The 17781-nt window shown below is 37.2% G+C and overlaps 3 protein-coding genes across 4 annotated transcripts; 2 read left to right on the top strand and 1 right to left on the bottom strand.

Moving 5' to 3' along the window:
• Positions 1-3310: 3310 nt before the first annotated feature.
• Positions 3311-6919, top strand: gal3st1b (galactose-3-O-sulfotransferase 1b). The gene is made up of 3 exons (XM_037752005.1): positions 3311-3431; positions 4209-4354; positions 4438-6919. The coding sequence occupies exons 2-3, from the start codon at positions 4221-4223 to the stop codon at positions 5582-5584; spliced, it is 1281 nt and encodes a 426-aa protein (XP_037607933.1). The 5' UTR covers positions 3311-3431; positions 4209-4220; the 3' UTR covers positions 5585-6919.
• Positions 6920-7583: 664 nt separating this feature from the next.
• LOC119478851 (cytochrome b-c1 complex subunit 9) lies at positions 7584-10111 on the bottom strand. The gene is made up of 2 exons (XM_037753870.1): positions 9935-10111; positions 7584-7905 (listed from the first exon to the last, which is right to left on the bottom strand). The coding sequence occupies exons 1-2, from the start codon at positions 10073-10075 to the stop codon at positions 7855-7857; spliced, it is 192 nt and encodes a 63-aa protein (XP_037609798.1). The 5' UTR covers positions 10076-10111; the 3' UTR covers positions 7584-7854.
• Positions 10112-11059: 948 nt separating this feature from the next.
• On the top strand, positions 11060-14658 carry zmat5 (zinc finger, matrin-type 5). 2 transcript variants are annotated; one of them, XM_037753375.1, is made up of 6 exons: positions 11060-11194; positions 13024-13194; positions 13512-13574; positions 13680-13760; positions 14103-14214; positions 14302-14658. In XM_037753375.1, exons 2-6 carry the CDS (start codon positions 13068-13070, stop codon positions 14447-14449), a joined length of 531 nt encoding a protein of 176 aa, XP_037609303.1. In that variant the 5' UTR covers positions 11060-11194; positions 13024-13067; the 3' UTR covers positions 14450-14658. The 2 variants fall into 2 exon arrangements, with proteins under 2 accessions (XP_037609303.1, XP_037609302.1); XM_037753374.1 differs by having other exon boundaries at positions 13021-13194.
• The last annotated feature ends 3123 nt before the right edge of the window (positions 14659-17781 follow it).

Below are 17781 nucleotides of genomic sequence, written 5' to 3'. Positions count from 1 at the left end.
TGGCACATCTTCGAGTAGGAACTTATTTGAGTGCATTTCCTGATGTTTGTCTTTCTTTTGTGTTTGGTTTCCTCATCACTGCTGTATCAGTGTGCCCTATTTTGTACAGTTGTAAAATATATGTAATTATTTGACACAATAAAATACAGTTAACATTAAAATAAACCAGAATTGTGTTTATTTGTTTTTGCAGCTGTGGAGGTTGTAAGTGGACATTTACTTAAACAACACTGAGCTGTAAATATCTATCAGTAATAATAATATAAGTAAAGCTGTCAAAGTTAACGCTATAACAACGCATTAACACAAATTTGTTTTAACGCCACTAATTTCTTTAATGCATTAACGCAATCTATCTTTTGGAGGTTGTAGCAGGCTCAGCTTTAAAGTTACTGGCATCATATGAAACTAGAAAACCTAAGAAATCCATGTCCGAACATGTCATACTAGCTTGTCGCAAAGGAGGCACAATAACGCTCCAAACTTGTGCAAAATTTTAGCCAGGAAAAACTGGCATGGCCATTTTCAAAGGGGTCCCTTGACCTTTGACCTCAAGATATGTGAACGAAAATGGGTTCTATGGGTACCCACGAGTCTCCGCTTTACAGACGTGCCCACTTTATGATAATCACATGCAGTTTGGGGCAAGTAATAGTCAAGTCAGCACACTGATACACTGACAGCTGCTGTTACCTGTTGGGCTGCAGTTTGCCATGTTATGAGTTGAGCATATCTTTTTATGCTAAATGCATAAAAAGGGTTTCTTGTCATTGTTTTGTGTTGTTAATTGATATCCAAAAATAAATATATACATGCATTTGCGTAAAGCAGCATATTTGTCCACTCCCATGTTGATAAGAGTATCAAATACTTGACAAATCTCCCTTTAAGGTACATTTTGAACAGATGAAAAATGTGCGATTAATGTGTGATTAAATATTTTAATGGATTGACAGCCCTAGATATAATGTAACATAATATAAATAAATAATATAAGTTGTTGGAGGAGGAGCCAGATTCAAAATGTACACATCAGGACAGTCTGTTGCCGCATTAAAGTTATACATACTCCAGCTTCTGCCATTATAGGCAGCCCTCATCCCGACAGGATGGATGCAACCCTGATCTTCTCTTGTTGTGACATAGATCTGGTCATTCTCGCTGACGTATTCTGATGTCAATGACATCAACGACTACGACCATTGCAACACAGAAGCTAGTGTGCTCCCTTTGCCAAATCGATATGACCTACTAAATCCAACATGACTGAGCTCCAGCCAAAGTCAACAGCACCTGAGTCCAGGTATCAGGAGACTACAGGAAACAGTCTGCCAGCCCCACAACACAAGTTACACAACACACAGCTGTGGTGATACCAAGCAGACCCTGCTGGGTGTGCTGTCTGTACAGCTAGATGTTATATGCAGCTATTATTTTCACTGCTATGACAACTTTATTGTGGCCTAAGATGTACAGTATTGCTGTGTCTGTATCATTTATACATTTAATCCATGTTCTCAGTTCAAACCCCACATATTGGTATTTGTAAATGCTCTGTACACACTTCATAGATACGTGTTTTGTCCACACACAAAACTACTACAGTATATAAATATCACATGTCTTTATACACATATGCAATCACCCAGCCATCTTACTGAGTGAAAAAACAATGTAACAAAAACAAAAAATACTCTACAAGAGCAGTGTTCTGACTGGACCAACAAGTTCTCATAAACAATAAAAACCCACACCACCCATATCTGCATTATCTGATCTGCTGCTGGAGTTAAGATGGTCAAATGTAGCCACAACACAACCACTTAAAGATGCAGTGTGTAGGATCTGGCGTCATCTAGCGGTGAGGGTTGCTCCCGTGTGCCAAGCGTGTAGGGGAACTACAGTGGCCTACGTGAAAATGTGAATGTCCCTATCTAGAGCCAGTGTTTGGTTTGTCCATTCTGGGCTACTGTAGAAGAGGACCCGCTCCATATATAGATATAAACGGCTCTTTTTAAGGTAACGAAAACAACAATTCTTATTTTCAGGTTATTATACACTAAAGAAAACATACTTATGAATATTATATTCCATTTATGCCCATAGATCCCCCATAAATGTTACTCACTGTTACCTTAAGTGTTGTGGGACATATCGTCACCATGGCAAATGTTAAGGGGCGATAAACTAATGAACCCAAATGCAGATAACACAAGGGAGCCAGAAAATCACTTAAGGTCTTTTATTGAAAAAGAAAACTGGCAGAAGGGTGGCTTGGCTGGTAAGGAGGATTAGGCGAATAAAACATGGTTACAGGCAAGCAAAACACCAGGCAGAAAAGAACACAGAATAATAAGAGGTGGCTTGAACGTGGCTGCACTAACTGTTGTAGCAACGACGAACTGGCAGGGTGGAAATGGCTGAGATGTGAGGAGATCTTGATTATGGTGATGCAGTGCAGCTGGTGGCTCCTCCCAGACTCCGGCACACCTGCAGACAATCATACACAACACAGAGAGCGTGAGAGTGCAGCCCCAAGGCAGACAGGTTACCATGAAACATAATGCTCAAGGAGCAGATGGAACAGCAAATAAACATTGGTACAGTTGTGTAGCGACAGTTGAGCAGTTTTGAGGGGGATATACTGAATCTTGGTACCTCGGTTACGGATGCAATTATCACACTTAAGAGACATACATATTAAGCATTTCTAATTACAATAATACAGTGGGTTCAATTGAACACACCTTAAAGGTCTTATTGATAACATTTTTATGGAGACAAATATTTTTTTTTTAAAAGAAGAAAAATATACATCTATAGAGCCTTTAGAAAGGTGCCAAATAAAAGTATGGCTTTTCCTGAAAAAAAAGATGATTGTGAATTAATCATTTTAATATCTGAAGAAGATATCTGACATTCGGTTCCTACATCTAACAAGGCTTGTGAGCCAATAGTATAATAATGTTGGTATCACCTGGTATCTCTGGGTCGTCAGTTAGTGTGGAAAATATGGATAAATGGCTGATATTGACTGAAAAATGCCTGTCGACGACTTGTTGTGAAGTAAATGCAATGAAACAGGGAGGGAGAATGTGACATCTAGTGGCTGAATGTTATCAATAGCACCTTTAAATACCAATTCTGAATACATAAAGAAGCCTTATTAGCCTGTTACATGCTGAAGTATATACTTTCAGCATACAGGCCTACTTGATTTTTTGTCACACTTCAGTCTGTTAGTACAGTAGACTATTTTACAAACCATTTCAGCCCCTGTGGGAGGAGAGTTTACATCTTTCAGTCGTCACAGCCAATGAGATGTGACTTCAGGGAGCGTGTATACACTACAGCATGCTGAACAATAGAGGGTTTTATTTCACCTTGTGGAAAATCCTCACCCACGACACTGCTAATGCTGTCACCTGCAGGTAAATAAATAAAGCTCTTTACTTCTTTGAATTACCGTGTTGTTATATTTTGATAATCAAAAGAAGTTTTGAATTAGCTTTATGATAGTGGGTCTATAGAATTGTTATTTCAAGCTATAAGACATGTTGCATATAATCAAGTTGAATTTCTTTCCTCGTGTACTACAACTACTCTATGAGACATATATGATATTGGTATTCTCATCAGATGTAATAAATGGACTACATAGATGACTATCAGTGTTAAAGATAAGGAGTCAGAGCTGGTATGTAAAGGGACATCCTACAGAAATCTATTTTGATATTTAGCTATTTTCACTATGAGCCCTATACTGTTATAAGATGCTTATACCTGTTTTTATTATAAGTGTCTCTTTTATCTTTCCATTTCTACTGTTTGTTGTGCTGTATGTTGGAACATAATCACCGTCAACATGTTTAAAGTGTAAACATAGGGGCTCTGTGTTTTATCTGACAGAAAGAATGATGCTGCAGTTTTCTTGCTTATCTGTATTATCTCTTCTCTATGTCCCCTTTTTCTTTTTTCTGCAGTTTATCATAAATACCTCAGAAATGATTATGTTTAATGTAAATGGGTAAGGCCTGGGCTTTCTGTAAATACATAGGTAAGGGGGTATTTAGTTGTCCTGTTGCCGCAGGGCATTACAACTGTTTATTAGCTTTGTGTAGCTGCTCATTGGCTGTATTATTATTGGTGTTTTCCCTGTGATGTTTTCCTCCATACACTACACGCATGCTCTCTAATTTCATTTGCAGATTCACGTTTGGATGTTAATGATGTGTGGCACCAAAGGAAATAAGTGCAAGTTTGTGACACGAAGGCTGATTCTCTGGGTTTTACTGATCAACATCATGCTGGTGCTGTACTGCTTGACGAACCCAACCAACCAAGTGAAGATTAGGTAGAAAAGACTTTAAAGGAAATCATTCTTTTATCAAGTGAAGTCAGTTGATCTGTTTGCTTATCCATATATTTTATTTTTAGGGGCTCCCAACAAGACACGTGTCCTCTCAGTATGGCGAAATTATTGAAGGAAAATGTGACTTCTCAGAGCACAAAGTCCAAACAGTGCTCCCCCACAGTGAACATCATGTTCATGAAGACCCATAAAACTGCCAGTAGCACCGTACTCAACATCCTCTTCAGATTTGGAGAGAAGCACAAGCTGAAATTCGCCTTCCCCGATGGGCGCAATGACTTCTTCTACCCGTCGCCTTTCCTGTGCTCTCAGGTGAAGGACTACAGGCCCGGAGACTGTTTCAACATTGTTTGCAACCACATGCGCTTTAACCATCAGGAAGTATCAAAGCTCCTGCCTCCAGACGCTGTGTACATCACCATCCTACGTGACCCCGTGGATCTGTTTGAATCGTCCTTCCATTATTATCACAGAGCAGTTCCTCTCACATGGAGGATCAGTGGAGACAACAAACTGGCAGAGTTTCTGAACAATCCTCAGGCCTTCTACAGCCCAGAGGCTTTCAACTCGTTCTACCTCAAAAACATGCTCTTTTTTGACTTTGGTTTTGACAACAACCTGGAGGCTGATGATCCTTGTGTAATGAGGGATATTCATAACTTATCGAAGCATTTCGATCTGGTTCTTGTTGCAGAATATTTCGAGGAGTCTCTCATCCTGCTTAAGGACACATTGTGTTGGAGCATGGACGACATCCTGTATTTTAAACTCAATGCTCGCAGGAGCTCATCTGTATCTCGACTGACCCCCGAGCTGAGAGCCAAAGCTTTACAGTGGAACGGGGCTGACTGGAGGCTCTATCGGCACTTTAACGCTACCTTCTGGGCCAGAGTAGAAGCGTACGGGAGAGAAAGAATGAAACAGGAGGTGAACGAGCTGAGGAGGAGAAATGCCGAGATGAAGGCCGTCTGCATCGAGGATGGAGGTGCAGTTGAAGCGCAAAAGATTCATGACAGTCGCTTCCTGCCCTGGCAGCCAGTCGGAGAGGCTTCCATCCTGGGGTACAACATGAAGAAAAGTATTGATCCGAGTTTCAGGACAATCTGTGAAAAAATGCTCACACCTGAAATACAATACTTGTCAGACTTGGGCGTAAGCCTGTGGCTTACTAGACTGTGGGGTTGGTTAAAAGATGCTGTCTTTACTGTTTGACTTGGATTAAAACAGTTGCAACTAAAATACTTCCTGCAACACGTGTAAGATGCCAACTTGGGAAAAAAATACTTTCTTCGTTTTTGGCAAATCTTTCAGTTTTCTTCTGAATAATGCATCCATAATGCTCATTCAGATTTGTCACCTAGACGTTCCTTTTTTAATGAGTTACATTCAGGTTTTTTACCATTCCCAAATACGCCTACAGATGGGTCACAGTTCTCTCAGATACCTCCACTCATCATCTGTTGGCCATTAATTGCTTCTCACATTGTGTTGTATCTTTTAACATTGTGCACTACATACAAATACTAAAACTGTGTTTACACTCTTTTAAAAAAATGGACTCAGGCTTAAAGTGTGAACAGTAAGAGTCCTCTTTGTTGTTGTACCTAAATTAGTTAAATTCTGCAGTTGATATTGGCCTCCCTGGTGCAAAGCTTATTTGCTTGATTCTCTACTGAAAGCACAAATGTGTCTGGGCATTGGAGCTATGTTTTTTGTTTGAGCCCACAGGAATCAAACCAGGGTGTGACATTTACCATTGAGCAATCAGTAGTAGCTATAATGTTGTTGAAAGTACAGTCCTTATTATTCAGTGGGAGAGGTAATGCTAGAGTGCCCCCTAGAGTCCTGAGGCTTAGGTGCAGTTGTATGCAATGCATTTGAATGGTGGTGGCCTTGCCTGACCCTGTCATCAAAACTGTTTACATAATATATCTTTGCATTTTACAGTGATGATGGGTTGACATGGTATAAAAAGCAAATCCTTTTCTGTGTGCACATTTTAACTCCCATTTAAGCAAATTATTGATCAGTTTCATAAAAGGTGGCAGCTATCAGTTACCGTTTGTAGATTATGACACGTTTTGCTGATTTGGCCAAGTCAGTATAAGCTATATCCTTATAACTGATAGCCTTGGATCTTCAGCACCTCATACATACGGGTTAATCTGAATAAGAGATTTATCGTTTTATGTCATCAGACAAGTTGAGTTTAACTATTAAATTATCTTTTAATCACAATATTTGTTGCACAAAGGGCATGTCTTTAGAAACCATCTAGAATGATGATGCTTTTTCCCTGCATAGTGAAAATAACTCACACTTTGACTAAAAATGATGTATTATGTATGTAATTCAAGATAATACAGCTGGCACAGTAGCCAATTTTAGATACCTTGTGTACAGTGTGTATGAGAATCATCATATAAGGAAGGCTTGTATATCAATGATTACATATACTGAGTACTGGTATAACCTGCCTGGCAGTCCATTCTCCTTTGTTAATATGATGATCTTTGTAAACTTGCTTGTAAAAATGCTTTGCAAACACAGGGTGTAATTATAATTATTGTATTATTTTCACTTATTTGTCATACATGGACTTACTCATATTTTTGTTGTAATGTAGATGTGGCAACAACAAGCAGTTGTCGGAGCATTTACTGCTTGTTATATGCCCTTTTTTTACAAAATAATGCGCCTTTTTGTTCTTGTGATTTTGTATTTTGCCCAACAACGGCAATTTGTAAATGAAGAATGGTCACATATATATATATTTATATATATATTTATATATATTTCATTGAAATACAGTCTTCTGTCTACCCACTTTGACATTTGCCTTCCTTTTGAGCTTTTCTCTGATGTATTAGTATCAGATATCAAACTGTTGTAAAAGTTTATCCTTGAAATAACATAAAAGATGTCAAGTCATCCATTGTATATTTGGAAAAAGCTTGCAAACATGCAGTTAGCAAATGGAAATCGATCACTTTTACTAAAAATAACTGCATAATGCAAAGACCCTTGCATGTCTTTTTACCAAGTTACTCATTTAATTTGTACATAAAACTGTAGACACACTTTAATGAGACATAATGTGGCTAGGGTGTGTGCATATGAAAATACTAGTAAAGTCAAATAAAAAGTAAATTTGATAGTGGAACTAATCCAATAAATATGTGCTGGCACCAAATGAAAACATGTCAAGATCTGTCTGACATTAACACGTTTAATTTAATCATATACAATCTGTGAGGAGAACATTTAACAACAGGAAGAGGGACGAGGTGACAGGAACCATTGCTCCATCTTCATGGTGGTCTGGACAGTCAATCAGCTCCCACGGGTCCCACTAGGCATGACTATATGAGCACATTGTCCATGTTGACTGATGCTTGCTTCAGGTGTGGAGTCCAGGAAGAATGGATGATGGAAGTGTGACATCAGTTGCACTTCAGCCTCAGGTAACCCCCGCTGCGGTCCTATTCCTCCTCTTTGTTCTTGTAATTGTGTTCGATGTGTTTCCATAGTTTCTATAATAAATCACATATGAGGGAACGTTAGTCATTTCATATGAACAGTTAGGTTGTCACCAGGGAATGAAATCAGCACCTGCTAAATACAGGGTAAATGTTGGCTGTGGCAGGTGACCTTTTCAGGTCACCTGCCACCATGGCAGACAGGTTTTCCTTATATTAAGAAATTATTTTTAAAAAGCAATTCTGAAGCCTAAATTAAATATATGTTAACATTTTATTTTACAGGTCTGCTATTTCTCAATAGCTGGTAGTTTATTTAAAACATTTCCAGGAAAAGAATACAAAATAAATTGATAAGCTTTATTTCCATGTCTGCTGGTAAAAAGATAATAATCAGCAAATAACTTATTTGAAATGTCTTAAATAACTCCCTGAATCATGACATTAGCTATACCAGGTTACATCTGTGTAGACAATAAGTCACACAATGGTGAGATTTGTGCCTGATCAGAAGTGTCTTCTATTAGTTTTCCACCTCCTATGAAGAGCAGCCTCAGGGCCCTATTTTTTAACCATTATTATTTCTATTTTAGCATATAATTATTAAATCATGTTTATAATAAAGTAATTTTTGATCAATTTTGAGGTAAATATTGGGGTAATTTGGCAGTAATTCCAAAGAAATTTCAAATAGATAACCTGTTAATTATCACCAAATTATCATGAAATGTATCTACCAAATATAGTCATGCATTAAGGTTACATGATATATTCCATTATTCTACAGTCTGGTACCACTGACTCAGTGTTTACAATGTTAAAGCGTTCTACCTAGATTTCAGAAGTGGCAGACAAAATAAATGAGTGGCCGGTAGAAATGTTCAGTGTGCCTCAGTGGCAGGTCACTCATTATAGATATTTAAATCAATATCCTCCTCACAAACACTAACCATACACTTCCACACTTCCACGCAACACACACACACACACACACACACACACACACACACACACACACACACACACACACACTTATCTTTTTTGATATATTTACTGTATTGTTATTGTTGTTATTATATATGTATATCCTGTCCTAATTGTTTGTTACCACTATTAGGTAGTCATATTATTTCTTTATATTAATCTTGTCCTAATTGTTTGTTATCACTTTTATGTAGTCATATTATTTCTTTATATTAATCTTGTCCTAATTGTTTGTTACCACTATTAGGTAGTCATATTATTTCTTTATATTAATCTTGTCCTAATTGTTTGTTACCACTATTAGGTAGTCATATTATTTCTTTATATTAATCTTGTCCTAATTGTTTGTTACCACTTTTATGTAGTCATATTATTTCTTTACATTAATCTTGTCCTAATTGTTTGTTACCACTATTAGGTAGTCATATTATTTCTTTATATTAATCTTGTCCTAATTGTTTGTTATCACTTTTATGTAGTCATATTATTTCTTTACATTAATCTTGTCCTAATTGTTTGTTACCACTATTAGGTAGTCATATTATTTCTTTATATTAATCTTGTCCTAATTGTTTGTTATCACTTTTATGTAGTCATATTATTTCTTTATATTAATCTTGACCTAATTGTTTGTTACCACTATTAGGTAGTCATATTATTTCTTTATATTAATCTTGTCCTAATTGTTTGTTACCACTTTTATGTAGTCATATTATTTCTTTATATTAATCTTGTCCTAATTGTTTGTTATCACTTTTATGTAGTCATATTATGTCTTTATATTAATCTTGTCTCTAGGTGGAGGCTTCAGATGAGCCCAGTGGGTTTTTTTTTGCCTCTTCCTGCTCTTTATATTATTCATTTATTTCTTTTGTTATGTTGTATAGTCTTAAATTGTGTAAAACAAATAAACAATAAACAAACAGGTGAGGAAAAGGTTAATTTCAGACCCTGATTGTCACAATAAGCAGAGTTGTTGTAAAAGGACTCAGGATTGCTCAACTAGCTAGCTTAGCTCAGCTTAGCGTTAGCTCCTCGTCGTCCTCTGCCTACAAGGTCAGGATGAAACAAGCATTAAAACACCTGAAGGACAACTCACCCCGCGATTCATTTGCTCAAAGATCGCGTCGCCACCTTGGTCGAAGAGTCGCTCGAAGAAGACGGCTCCAACCATGATGGTTATGGCGAAGGTGGAGGTTCTCTTGAAGAGCAGGTTGTAGACGGACTTAGCCAGCGCCATGTCGGTGGAGAGACGGACTGCGCAGGAGCGGAAGTGGAGACAGAACACTTTAGTGATGGGGATTCCGGCTCTTTTTAGTGAGCCGGATCATTTGGCTCAGCTCACCAAGAAAAGAGCCGGCTCTTTCGGCTCCCAAACGGCTCTTCGTTTTACCACTTCTGCCTTTTTATAATTCAGCCAAATTTAGCACTGTTTTGACCTATGATTAGTATGTGTGTACATATATCACTTTAATTATTCAATGTAACTATACTAAACCTTATAATTTCCGTAATACAATAATTTTACATGCTGCTTCATTTCCGCGCACCACACTCCTCTCTCTTTCTCTCCTCCTCTCCCTCCTGCTCTGTTACTGTAGACCGTCAGCCTGCCGCCCCTCCCCGCCCCTCCCTGCTCTAAGCAAATAATAGTAAATAAAGTATAAAAGCAATAATAGATTTTAACAGGTCAAAGATAAGCACAGTTCATAGTATATTTGTGAGGTATATAGAGCCTATATTGAATACCCTTTTCTTGCCTCTTAGTAAGAGATGTTGTGAATGAGGAAATAGAGTGATTTAATATGACATTTGTTGCTCTAAGCAAATTCATAAAACAAACTTTTTTACAGTTGGTAACTGAGTGCCAGTGTATAGGGACAAACCTCTTCACAGTTCTCAACCTAATCATCTCTTATCTTCGACATGTACGGGGTTACAAAGGATGCTCGTCAAAACGCATTCTGCTGATGATGATGTTTTCACGCCGGATCCTTGTCTGTTCATCACCTGATTGGTCACACGGACGTCAATAACACAACATTCAGTCACAGTCAGTGCATGGAGTGCCCGTGGTGTGGAGAAGATCGTCCTATCATTCTGACTTGAATTAATTAAAGAAAAAATAACGGCTCTCGGACGGGAGCCGGCTCTTATCTTCACTTTAAAGAACCGGCTCTTTGAACCGGCTCGTTCGTGACCAACACATCACTAACACACTTTGCACACTTCCGCTCCTAAACGGAAGTTATTCTTATATTTCGTTCTTTTCTTTTCTTTCACAGCAGTTTGCTACACAGACTGTGCGTGGTCTTTCAAAGCAAACATCCCACAGGAGGACATCACTGTTTCCCTCATGGTTTGTGCTTTTAACTTGAGTATACACAGGGATTTAAAGCATCATTGATTAAATAATAAGTTAGCATGTAGGCTAACTATCCAGCTAATGTTGAGGGATGCTAACGTTTAGCTTAGCTTGGTTATCTGGGGAAGTATCTGTACGGGCATCAAACTGCTCGTTTTCATGCTCAGTATATTTCTAAACAGTTTTTAACCTTCAGACTTTAGATGATTGTATCTTGAGAGTAGAACAGGAAGTCACATTCAAAATAAAGGCACCTCCAGTACTAAGCCAGTAGATGGCAGCAACAGAAGGCACCACGTGTCCTTGTTTTTGATGTTGCTGATGTTCTTTGGTGTTCTTGATAATAAATATATATTAGGATGGTTCCAGTTTGTGCCTCCCATATAATAATTTTTAGTCTCTAGGCCAAGTCTGTACATGAATACAAAAGTATTTGATGCAAAAGCAAACAAACAAATGAGCCCATGATTGCTTTATGTAAATGTAAACAAACAAAGGTCCAAATAGATCCATACTAGGACCATGATTAGGTGTAAACTGGGTCTGCTATATACTTCTGACTATGTTTTTTGGTCTTGAAAAGATTAGTTGATTAGTGAATGGACAGAGAAGGAATCATAAATAATTAATCCTTTTTAGATATGAGGGTGTTTTATATCACTGCACCTTTTTTTTATTATTATTATTTAACCTTTATTTAACCAGGTAGTACTTATTGAGATTAAGAATCTCTTTTGAAAGCGAGACCTGGCCAAGACAGCAGCATTTAAACATACATTAAAGTTTCATACGCCACAACATAAAACAAATGCTAAATAAATACATAGCATAATATCATACAAAACTCATTAAAATGTGTGAAAGAAAAGTGTTTGAAGCCAAAATTAAAGTATAAATATTCAGAAGCAAAGACAGCTCCCGATTGACTCTGCTTTTAAGTCTTTCATTAATGTTTTAAATTCATCAAAAGTAATCAGATCAGATTTTCCTTTTCCAGAGTTTCATTTTAGCTTGCAGTGTATTCCAGGAGAAGGGAGCGGATAGCTAAAGGCCATCTTACCTAGTTCTGTGCGGACCTTAAGTACAGATAATAAGTACAGGTCAGAAGAGCGTAGGCTATAGCTGCCGGTGTTGATGAGATATGCGAGTGCACAGATAGGAGAGGAGTATACCAAGAATGGACATATAAATAAATGTGAGCCAGTGAAATATCTTTGGTTTTACTGTTGGGCAGGCAAAGCAAACTACAATTTGAAGATGTTGTCTTGGGCCATCTGGGAAATTTTGATCTGCATTTTTGCCTATTTCTATTTTATAGACTAAATAATGAATCCATTAATCAGAAAAATAATCAACAACATACTTAATAATCATACACATACAGTCTGCTTGGCTAAACTCGAATGAATCAGCTTGTGCATAATGATACATAACAGTTAGGGCTGTCTCAAATACCATTTTTTGGGCTTCAAAGCTTCAGTGATTAATATTCAAAAGTATTCGAAGCTTTGCAGAGCAGCATGGCGCAGCAGGTTGACATGTTCTTCTGTCGGTCTGTCTCCGTCTCCCCCCGTTATCAGTGCCCGGGACAGTGCCGCTGCCACACATGCACCTCTGCACACAACAAACAGCGATATCCCTAGTGACTCGGAGGTTGAATACCATAGCAACAGTCGAAGCTTCGAAGCATTTGGGTCAGCCCTAAAAACAGTTGATGTAGTATCACACAGAAACCATTTCAGTCAGCACAGATATTCACTCACCATGTGTATACAGAGCACTTGTGTAAATACGTTTTGTGTCTGTTCATTGTCTTTCAGCAGCTTGAAAGGTGACATCTTGCTGGTTTGAGCACATAACCTGCACCATGGGGAAGAGATACTACTGTGACTACTGTGACCGGTCCTTTCAGGACAACATGCATAACAGAAAAAAACATCTCAACGGTGTTCAGCATCACAGAGCTAAAAAGGCCTGGTATGACTTTTTTAGAGGTGAGGCATGCAGGTGTTTCCTTAGACCTCTGAGATGTGGTCGCAATAAAAATCTAATTACATGCTATATTTGTATTACATATGATGGTGATTAGTGTAAATGTGTTTGTTTTGAACACAGTGACAGTGATCCAATACATTACAGTTTACTATTTAAAACGTTTGCGTATGTCTTTAAACCTATTTATGAGATTTTTGATTGGAGAATTAAGCATGCTTATGTTTCATTATGCCATCTTGAGCTGCCCACCTGTTCACTTTACGATGGAAGCTTATATAAACAACCAAGGACAACACTATCATTTTTCTTTTGACAGACGCTGCAGCCGTTCTGTGTGATGAGCAAACAAAGAAACCCTGCAGGAAGTTTCTCCAAAAAGGTAACATAACAGTTTAACTATACATTTATCAAATAACTGGAAAATTATATTGAATACCTTTTTGTAATAACAATTTTTTTTCTGGCTTTTTTTTTTTCTTTGTAGGGATTTGTGATTTTGGCCCTAACTGCAGGTTTTCTCACATGTCTGAAGAGGATCTGTATAACTTAAAAAGACAGGTTGAAGGTAAGCTGTTTTAACTGAATACATCACAGTAACCTGACCCGCCAGATGGTCTGTTGCACACAACCATCCGAATAGCTGTCGTTTGAAACTATTTGGAAAAAGGCCGACACTTTCAAAAAATAATACTCTCCACAGTCCAGATTGTTAATGGCTCAAACGTAATGCTGCAGAAGGGTTTAAAACAAACTTGCAAAAAGGAAAGTACGCCAAGTACCATGGGTTAGCACTTTCATTCACCCATGCATTCCCTAAAAATGTTATACAGTATAATAGTATACAAGTATTTTTTTTTTTTGTGAATGTCTACAATGTGAATTGTTGACAGGTATTAATATCTTTCAGATGAAAGACAGCGCAAAGAGGACTTTGTAGACAGATTGATGCCCCGGCGAAGTGTAGAAGAATGGCTCTCCAGAAGGGAAAAGAAGAAGCAAACTGCCCTCAGTAGCAAAGGGTATGCACTTATTCACACATGGTTTGCATTACTAATGGTTATTCCTGTTGATTTAGAATTCAACTGTTTTATTATTTATCTCTGCAGAGATCTAAAAAATAAGGAAGACAGCGAAGAGGTCCAAGAAGAAAGTGACGTACCTCCACAGCTCCTCTCCATCCGTGACCTTCCACCCTCTCTGCTACCTCCTCCTCCTGGCGGATGGAAAGTCAGTGTGAACACAGAATGGGGCTAAAAGATATTCACTTTGTGGTTCAAATCACTGTTAATTGGATATGTGGTATTAATAAGAGGAATGGTACAGAATACATATCTTATTGAGCCATGGTGTCGTGTTCGTATGTCATTATGTTGTCAGTTTGAAATGAGGTTTTCAGAAAAACAGTTTGTTGCCATTTATCATTTTAAAAATAAGAATAAAAACATGTTGTATGCCGTACAGTATAGGTTATATTTCTTTAATTTAGAAGAATTATTAACGCCGCAATGGCGGCGGCGTCACAAACCTTCCCGTTTTACGGCTAAACCGTGCACTACAAGATGATTCTGAAAACATTTGAGGAGAGAAATAGGCATTAACGTTACATAATATTGATTCCTATTTGATCAGCGCGGACTAGTTTGGACAGCAGACCTCAGATCGGCTCTGACTGCTTGTTTTCCTCCGGTCTGTGAAATCTTGCAGATGCCGTAAGAGCACCGGAGGACATAGTGTCACCAGTCACAGGATATAGAAACCGTTTTATAAAAATAACTTTTTTTTAATCATATTTGCTCCAATCTCGCCTACTTCAGCTTTAATTTATTACTTTTTACTTAAGATGTCAAGTTTCTTGTATAATAATACAATTTAACGGTAAAAAGTAGCTGATTCAAAATTAGTAAAAGTTTGTATTTACATAAAATACAGTGAGGTAAATCTGGGATTATCGACTTCCACACAGGCAGTGCATATAATAACCCTCACAATAGACATTTTGGCAGTGTGTTGTTGATTGCTCCACTAATCTGAAGTAGAGTGCCTTTACCGTGAGACTCCTCCAAGGAGTTACATTTGATGTCACGTAGTCCCGAATGGAACGGAGGATTGCCGAGCAGATGGAAATTATATTTAGTTTAATTTTAATCCTCTGCTGCGTCACCAAGGGAATCACTGATCTGACTGAATTTTATTTCTAACCCAGCCGGCTGAAAAAAAAAACATCATTTTACTTTCTAAATAGTAAAGATGGCAAACTAATGATCTGGATTAAGTTTCATAATGAAAGTTTTAATAGTTAGAAGTTTGTTAAAACATTTTTTTTATCAACAAGCCTCATGCAGATCCAGATTAGGGGTTAATGTATTTATAATTGTCATTGGCCCTTTAAAGTCCTCAAATAGGTTATTCCTCATAACAGAGTTATGTTAATCTGTATTATAGATAATGCAGTGTTTACAATTTTTTTTCCTGTTTTTATATTATTTTGTCTAACTCTTAATCTGTTGTATTGGCCAGACTACATCTTTGACTTTAAAGGTACTCTGTGGACTTTTATGTTTGAGTCCCCATTTTGTCTGCATCATACACACACATACACAAGGACACATGCACATCCAGCCTCGGTTTCAGACTATTCTGCATATAAAAATATGAATTATTTAATTAATGTTTGAAAATGTTAAATAAAGGAAATGCACACAACCACATTTGTCCATTGCTGCTGTGCTCAGTACCAACTCTTGTGAGTCCTTACAACTAGAGTAATTGAGTGTGCGTGTTATATTTCCCTAAAGCTCTGTATGTCTACAAGGAAATGTTTTTCAATTTTTTCCTTCTGTGCAGGCTGTGTGCTGAGCTCTGTTACTAATGCATGCTTAACATGCCTGATGCTGCACCGTCAGGGCCATCACACCATCACATCCTGACAGTTCTCCCTCCTGATCTCAAAAGTGTTGAATGAAAAATTAATTCAGAATCTCACTCTGTTTTCGTGCGTACCCCGAAGAGCATCCCCACCGAGATCTGCTCTTCTTTTCCTCTTATCCTCGCTTTTAGTGTCAACTACGTTTTGTGAATATCTACAGGAAATCCACAGCTTTAATTATTTTGCAACCAGTGTCACATTTGTGAACAGAAAAACAAACAGCGAGCTCCTTTTTAATTCATTAGTTTTTTATTGGACTACATGCATCTAGACACCACTTACATTAGTGTATAATTGATGCAGTAACCTCTACATGTGCAGTAACAGCTACAGAAATAAAACAGCGCTGGATATTTCTCAATCTAGACATTAAAATCGCTAGTAATGTCACACAGCAGGATGATTCAAATATTAACTAGAACATTTTTAGGGACTTTTGCCAAGAACAAGGGAGAAAGAGAAAGATAATACATGAATACTTATTGATACTTGGATTACTGATGAGTCATTTCAATTCAAAAATACATTTAGCATCAGATTTGTCAAAAGGGATGATTTTGTAAAATGGATTTCCCTTCTTTCTAAAAGTCTTTCTAAAGTTACTTAAAGTCAAGGCATGAGAGCGCAGTTTTTTACTCCAAATGACAAAAGGCACAGGACAGAAGACATCTACAGTCCAAATCAAATGAATAACAATTAAGACAATCCGTCAACAGAGTGCACATAAATCTGCTCATTAAAGCACTGAAACATACAGAGGAGGACACAATAATTGCTTATATGTCTTAAGACAAGATTTGACACAATAACTACATTGTACATTCTCACAAAACCCCATACCTTACATGATATGTTCACATGAAGAGGTAATGCGATGTCATATATATATGTAGTTCATACATAAACAGCTACTGTATACGAGATAAAATATCTGATTTATTGCCAGAATGATACACGCTGTTTCATACGCTTCCTCTTGTGATATAGCTTTGATAAACTTTGAAGATAAAAAGAGCACGAAAAAATATATAGCATTTTGTAAAACGTTGTCAAATTTGACAAATATTTGTTAAAGGAAACATTCTGAAAAATGAATCTTAACAAATCAGAAAAGTTAATGTAAGTGCATGGACCTTAATACACACAAGAACTTGTATCTGAATGTCCAGTCAACCTGGAAATTATATCAGAAACCTGATATTTTCTGTACATTTTTTTTGTTTTATACAAAACATTATGCTTACATTCATAATAAAATCACATAGATTTAATGTTTTTCCAAGTAAGAAAATATGTTATACTTTAAACACTATGTTGTTTTGGTGGTCCATGTAAAAGCCAGAAAACAACATCTTTCATGATATGTTAAATTATTGTTCACAGCATACTCCAAAGTATTTTAGTGTTTTGATATTGTCTGCACGTTCACAAAAATCGACATTGACAGGAAAATGTCAAATACTGAGATTTTTTTTTTGCAATGATTACTATACAAATTGCATAATTATTTGAATACATACACCAGAGTTCAAAGTTTGATCTCACACACATAGAACACACACGTATTTCTAGTTTAATGTACATGCAAGTGTTTCGTGTGAACTGGATATCCTTCATTCTCATTTGCCATAAATATTACAGTTAATTTTGTTAATCATTA

Source organism: Sebastes umbrosus, chromosome 19, assembly GCF_015220745.1.
Source record: "Sebastes umbrosus isolate fSebUmb1 chromosome 19, fSebUmb1.pri, whole genome shotgun sequence".
NCBI classification, from domain to species: Eukaryota; Metazoa; Chordata; class Actinopteri; order Perciformes; family Sebastidae; genus Sebastes; species Sebastes umbrosus.
This window is presented reverse-complemented; position numbering and strand designations above follow the sequence as displayed.

Excerpts from the sequence above, each read along its gene's own strand:
- LOC119478851 (XM_037753870.1), bottom strand. The coding sequence starts at position 10,075 with ATGGCGCTGGCTAAGTCCGTCTACAACCTGCTCTTCAAGAGAACCTCC. Across the intron at positions 7,906-9,934 it reads TTGAGCAAATGAATCGCGGG|AAACTATGGAAACACATCGA; the intron begins GTGAGTTGTCCT and ends GATTTATTATAG.
- zmat5 (XM_037753375.1), top strand. The coding sequence starts at position 13,068 with ATGGGGAAGAGATACTACTGTGACTACTGTGACCGGTCCTTTCAGGAC. Across the intron at positions 13,575-13,679 it reads CAGGAAGTTTCTCCAAAAAG|GGATTTGTGATTTTGGCCCT; the intron begins GTAACATAACAG and ends TTTTCTTTGTAG. Across the intron at positions 13,761-14,102 it reads CTTAAAAAGACAGGTTGAAG|ATGAAAGACAGCGCAAAGAG; the intron begins GTAAGCTGTTTT and ends AATATCTTTCAG.
- gal3st1b (XM_037752005.1), top strand. The coding sequence starts at position 4,221 with ATGTTAATGATGTGTGGCACCAAAGGAAATAAGTGCAAGTTTGTGACA. Across the intron at positions 4,355-4,437 it reads ACCAACCAAGTGAAGATTAG|GGGCTCCCAACAAGACACGT; the intron begins GTAGAAAAGACT and ends TTTTATTTTTAG.